At 43.0% G+C, this 6,734-nt stretch overlaps 1 protein-coding gene across 1 annotated transcript; it reads left to right on the top strand.

The window, feature by feature from the left end:
• Nucleotides 1-238: 238 nt before the first annotated feature.
• On the top strand, nt 239-5,323 carry tuba5 (tubulin alpha 5). Its single transcript, XM_036578741.1, has 5 exons — nt 239-364; nt 2,469-2,691; nt 3,060-3,208; nt 3,665-4,345; nt 4,751-5,323. The coding sequence occupies exons 1-5, from the start codon at nt 362-364 to the stop codon at nt 5,042-5,044; spliced, it is 1,350 nt and encodes a 449-aa protein (XP_036434634.1). The 5' UTR covers nt 239-361; the 3' UTR covers nt 5,045-5,323.
• The last annotated feature ends 1,411 nt before the right edge of the window (nt 5,324-6,734 follow it).

The raw sequence follows: 6,734 nt of genomic DNA, 5'->3' as shown, positions 1-6,734 counted from the left end.
CTAAAGACATCAGTAAAGGCGCGGTACGAATCTGTGATCCTCGCTTTGTCATAAGTAAATAGACGTCACAATGCGTTTTAGTAGAACTGTTTCGAAAAAGAATCCGAGACTCGCTTTTATTTAATATTTTAAAGAACGTTTGGATACACCAATAGCAGGTAGCCGTGCTGGCGCTGTCCAATAGCGCTGCTGCACAGGAGGCGCGAGACCGCTGGAGTCTATAAAAGCCCCGCGGCGCACCAAGGGCTCCTCTTACTGCTGTGTTGGCGGAGACACGTTACGCGTCTGTAGTCAACGGAGCGCAAAATCTTCTTCTTTTTTCGCACTCAAAGGCTGTGTTACCACTTAACATTAAACCAAAATGGTGAGTTTTATTTCTCTCTACTTTTACTTTTTATTAGTTGGTATTTTAAGTTTTTTTTTTCAATGTAAGCAAAGGCGCCAAAAAAAGTGTTTGACATTTTTTTTTGTCTGATAAGGCCCAAGTTTTCTCACTGTATTTTTACGACGCTGAAGTCAGCTTCCTATTCGGCAGCTTCTTGTTCGAATTCTTCCGTTCCACCTTAAATCGTGCAGCGGTTACATTCTGGCGCCTCAGTTACGATCTAACTTAGTGCCTGAGGCGCCAGAATGGAACTGCTGCACCATTTAAGGTGGAACGGAAGAATTCAAACAAGAAGCTGGTGAATAGAAAACCGAGTTCAGCCTCGTTTTTCACTTTGTAGTTGGATTAACTATAGACGTGTGGGCAGTGTTTTACATTCTTGAGACGTTTTCAGTCTCAAGAAAGTTTTAAAAACTTTTGGCTCATTGTCATCTAACATTCTTCTTTTAAAATGAGGTGGATGACCGATTTGTGCTGATTTTTAAAAAATTGTTTCATTGAATCGCTTCTGTGCTTTAAAATGAGTTGTAATGTGATATGAGCTCTGTATGAAGGATTTTGGCGGAGTGGTGGGGTAGGAGGCCCCGCTGTTCCTTACAGCCGAGCGGGAAGGAGAGAGTGGGGGGAATTGGGTGGGTGGATGGGGGATGGTAACACACACGGTCAGAACCAGGGCCCAAACTTTAATATACTCGCTGAAGTGGGACTGGTTGATCCAGCTGTGCGGTTGCTCTTAGCTTGGCTGCCGCCTCGTTGATGGCCATCGTGTAACTTCAGTATCAAAACTTCAGTCTTCCTGTCGCCCATTTTGACTCAAATCTCGCGATGTCAGAGCTGCCAAAGCGTAATGCCATCAACTCAAGCATTACGAAGCTGTGGTGAGTGGCAGGTTTAGACTTTGCCCCAACATGTGTTGACCCAGAATTCATTTAATGATTTAAGCTGTTCTTCAGGGTGTAGCGTGGGCCGATTTTGGCCTGTTAAATTCTCGGTTTAATGAGTATTAACTGTCCAAACTGCTGTTAATGACTTTTTTCCTTTTGTTAAAATGTGAGAAGGATATGAACAAGGAAGGAAAAGGCTTTTTTCCACGAGGTGTGAACTGTCACGCCCCTTCGCCTGTTCATTTTATCAGCTCCAGTTCATAATTCCTGCTGCCTTCAACATTCCTGCTGAGAACTCTGGAGCCAAGCCATTTATTCTACCATTCCCATTTTTTTTAATCCAGTCATTGGTAGCCAACCTTTAACCTTTCATGACCTTCTGTAAAATCCATCTGATTGTGGCTCATTTTCAGCCTGACTTCTTGTGAGCTGTACTCCAAATCATGATCTTTCCAGGTGGTTTCTGTATTCCAGTTTATGACTGAACTATGGCTCTGGTTTCAAGTCCATCTACGTGACTCTGGGCTGCATTTCACAATCTGGTTTAAAATAACACTGGAAGAGGGTCATGGGGGTGACTATTGTTCCCAGCATACCATGCTCAAGTCATGGATTTGGAATTCCAAAAATCCACCCTTTAAAATGTCTCGTTTGGATTGTGCCCTTGGTGTCCTTTTTGAATTGGTGTGTGTTGCCCTATAACAGAGGTTGTTTCACAGGTTAGTGTTACATTTGACACATATTCAGTATTTATCTTGGGCATTTCTGTTAAGCGATGTTGCTCTTCCAGCACTTAATTTCCCAGATTAAGAGGAAGGATCGGCCACAAAAAAGGCCAGAATGCTGTTGAAAATTGCCAAAGAAATTGCAGCTTAGAATTGGATTACTGTTATTGCTGCTGTTGGCCTACAGAGAGAGTGCATCTCAATCCATGTGGGCCAAGCTGGCATTCAGACTGGCAATGCATGCTGGGAGCTCTTCTGTCTGGAGCATGCCGTGGGGCCTGACGGTGTGATGCAGGATGTGACATCACTGCCCAACTCCCGTCAGGACCCCTTCAACACCTTCTTCAGCACAGGCAGCTCTGGCCGTCACGTACCTAGGGCCATATTCGTGGACCTGGAGCCCACCGTGGTGGGTAAGCAGCCAGTTTAACGCCTTATTTTTCTCTTCTTCCCTTGCATGGTGTGTGGGTGCAGCGTGAGTGTATCTCCATCCACGTGGGCCAAGCTGGTGTGCAGATTGGAAATGCATGCTGGGAGTTGTACTGCCTGGAGCATGGTATCCAACCTGATGGCAATATGCCAAGCGACAAGACCATTGGTGGTGGGGATGACTCCTTTAACACTTTCTTCAGCGAGACAGGCTCTGGAAAGCATGTACCACGAGCTGTGTTTGTGGATCTGGAGCCTGCCGTCATTGGTAAGTGGGAATGAGTCGAGGCAGAGGAAACATGCAGTAGATTCCCCAGAACTTTGTAGGTTAATTGCATCTCAACTCACCTGTGACTTTCATCCATGTATGATTTGTAAGAGTTTGTCAAGGGATTTGCTCAGAGTTTGATTAACTTGTATTTAACCTTTGAATGCATTTTAGTTCAATGTTCATTGGATGTACTCAGTATGATTGAACACAATTAACTAATACTGGTTTTCTGGATACCAATTAAGTGTAGTTTTAGACTAAACCCTTAATCCACGTTGGTGTAAATTGGCTCAAAGTCAGGCTTACTATGTATGAGAATAGATTGCATGTATATGTTGTGTTTAAACTATGCATGTATGTTACAGATGAGGTGAGGACTGGCACATACAGGCAGCTGTTCCACCCAGAACAGCTCATTTCTGGGAAGGAGGATGCGGCTAATAACTATGCCCGCGGCCACTACACTGTTGGCAAGGAAATCATCGATGTGGTCCTGGAGCGTGTTCGCAAACTGGTAAGAACGTTTGTTTCATTCATTTTTTAAATTTATTTACACAATTAAATATGAACATGTTGTATACGCACCAGAATTTCTGACTCCGAAGATGGCAAAAAATGACAGCAGCTGCCCTTTACATTTTATGAACTTTTTATGATGAATGAACCAATAGAATTGGCTTAGACTTACTTGGACTTGGGGCGGGGGGATCTCAATACATTTATCTATATTTAAAGAGTATTGTTGCCTTCTCCTGTAAAGTGAGTCTTTTGGAGATATATTGTTTGTTAGAACAGCAGTGATTATACATTGGTATAGTATGTGCAGTGGTACAAATGTATTTTTAAGGAATAAAAAATACTGGCACTTAATTTTCAGCTGTCATGAATTTTGGTTTTGACCAAGAATGGATTTTAGTGCATCACTAATGTGAAGGTTACATTTTTCTTCTGCTTTTTTTTTTATTCATAGACTGACCAGTGCACAGGTCTCCAAGGTTTCCTGATCTTCCACAGTTTTGGTGGAGGCACAGGCTCTGGGTTCACCTCCCTGCTGATGGAGCGCCTGTCTGTCGACTATGGCAAGAAGTCTAAGCTGGAGTTTGCCATCTATCCCGCGCCACAGGTCTCTACGGCTGTGGTTGAGCCTTACAACTCAATCCTGACCACCCACACCACTCTGGAGCACTCCGATTGTGCATTCATGGTCGACAACGAGGCAATCTATGATATCTGCCGCAGAAACCTCGACATTGAGCGTCCCACCTACACCAACCTCAACCGGCTCATCGGTCAGATTGTGTCCTCAATCACCGCTTCTCTACGGTTTGATGGCGCCCTGAACGTTGATCTGACAGAGTTCCAGACCAACCTTGTGCCTTATCCCAGAATCCACTTCCCCCTGGTTACCTACTCGCCAATCATCTCTGCCGAGAAGGCCTATCATGAGCAGTTGTCCGTTGCTGAGATCACCAGTGCTTGCTTTGAGCCGTCCAATCAGATGGTCAAGTGCGATCCTCGCCATGGAAAGTACATGGCCTGCTGTATGCTGTACCGTGGTGATGTTGTACCCAAAGATGTGAATGCTGCCATTGCCAACATCAAGACCAAACGCTCCATCCAGTTTGTGGACTGGTGCCCCACTGGTTTCAAGGTGAGGAGAGAGAAAGTGTGCCATATTGACTTCAAACGGACAAAAGTACAGGAAAAAAAATCAGACGTACTTTTGATGTACTTTTAGTCTATTTTTTGGATAACAGAACATGCAGTGTCAAACTGCATAAGCAGGTTTATTTAAAATTGTGGTTTGTGGCAAGTGCTTTATCTAGGCATGCAGTTTGCACTGTGCAAATTAGTAGTGTATGAACTTTACTTGTTAGCTACATTAACCTCAAAGTTCCAATTAGAACTAAAGAACCAAACGTTGTCTTGAATGATGAAATATATTTGAGGTAATGGGACAATTTGTATAAATTCTTTTTTTAAACATAAGGATGGATTAATTTGAACTCTTGGTTGTTTTGGGTAAGTTCTAAAATTGCATCTCTCTTTACGCCAGGTTGGCATCAACTACCAGCCTCCTACAGTGGTTCCTGGTGGAGACCTGGCGAAGGTGCAGAGAGCTGTGTGCATGCTGAGCAACACCACAGCCATTGCTGAGGCCTGGGCCCGTCTGGACCACAAGTTTGACTTGATGTACGCCAAGCGGGCCTTCGTGCACTGGTATGTTGGTGAGGGCATGGAGGAGGGGGAGTTCTCTGAGGCCAGAGAGGACCTCGCAGCCCTGGAGAAAGATTATGAAGAGGTGGGCACAGAGTCTGTTGAAGATGAGGAGGAAGGAGAGGAGTATTGATCTCTCCAGTGCCAGGCTTTTGCATCGTGTTCCAAAGAAAGGGAACAATGTCTCTTCTTCAATGTCTTTTCTTTCTTTGTATGTGTTTTATTCTGTCCTTCAGTCAGTGGTGATTCCCCTTTCTTTATGTTCACTCAAGCTCTTGTACTTGCCATTTTGCCAAAGGCATTTTGGTTTTATGATTTATTTCTTTACTGTAACACTGCTGACTGCCTCAACTGAGATGTTGCAACTGACTGTGCAATATTCTGTTCCTAAATAAATGTCATTTTAAAATGATGCCTGATTTATTATAAATTGAGGAAAGTACATATGGCACTTTTGTATTGCAGTATGCAATACTAACTGTAGTGCTGGGAGGAGCACTGTCTTTTTATTAACAAAGGTCTGGCTGTGTTTAAATCCTTTGATTTTACAGATTCAATAAGATATTAGACCTGAGCTCTAGGAAATTATCAGATCAAGACATGACAGTGGAATGTGGCACAAAGAGTGACCGATGCAAATCAGGTAATGAAGCATTTTCTGGCAAGTCAAGTAATTGCAGAGGCGTACCAAGACGGGATCATCCACCTTCCACTGCACATGCACACAACCACTCCCACTGTCCATTGTAATAAAGCATATATTTAAATTGCAGTGCAAAAGGTATATCCCAGTTATGGGTTTAGAGCAGTTTTTGACTGGGATTGTGTCTAATAGTTGAATGAAACTTGCTTTCCTGTTCCTTGCTTAGGCCTGTCTTGATTCTGCTTGATCTTGGTAACCGTGTGGATTCACATGCTAGTCAGCTCTGCCAATATATTTGAGGCCATGGGCTACAGATTGGGCAAAATTGAAGAATGTAGATAGGAAAGGATGTTACATTCAACTGTTTGGGTGCAGTCTTATCACATGCTATTTTTCCTCTGAGGAGTACAGTTATCCTTCATAATGCATTTTCAATTTTTGATATTCTAGCACATCTATGTAACAAGCTGACAATTATTTTCCTGGCAAAGTGACCTTGAGACATCTTGCTTTCTGCCAACTGGGAGATGGCTTGTGATCATCTGGAGAAGGTACACATTATGAAATGTCAAGATGATCATTATACACAATTTCATATAACAGAAGTGTGTTTTATTTTGAGGATTTTGATCTGGTTATGTAAGGCTTTCTTTTTTCATGAGTCTGAGTGTACAGTCTCAAATCCACCTGTAATCTAGGGCTCCCTCGGCCAGACCCTGACTAGAAAGAGAAGCCGGTGCATTTGTAATAATAATGACAGTAACAGTAAATGTGTAAATTATAAAATCAGACACTGTTCTCCAAACTGGTCCTGATCTCTTAGGACTAGTCAGCTTATTAACAAGGTAGGCTTATAATGCGGGGACGCCTGCAGTGACTGGGCCCCCTAAAATCTTCATCGGGCTCATCGTATAGATACTGACATGATACACCCATAAATCAAAGAAATGTCCAATGTCTTAACAACATGTCTCATCAGTTAGCTCCCATCAACACTACAAAGACCTCCCTCATGTCTGTTTATCTCCCTCTTATTCATAATGCATCTCATCCATGCCAACGAATTTCAAATGGATCATTCGCAACCTGTAATGTGGCATTTATTATTTATAGCTCTAAAATCTTAAATAGGTAGTCTAATGTAAACACAAGTTAAGCTAAGATGCTACTGGGCGGAGTG

This window comes from Colossoma macropomum, unplaced genomic scaffold (genome assembly GCF_904425465.1).
Source record: "Colossoma macropomum unplaced genomic scaffold, Colossoma_macropomum, whole genome shotgun sequence".
NCBI lineage: Eukaryota > Metazoa > Chordata > Actinopteri > Characiformes > Serrasalmidae > Colossoma > Colossoma macropomum.
Note: the sequence above shows the minus strand (reverse complement) of the source record. Positions and strands in the feature narration are given on the sequence as shown.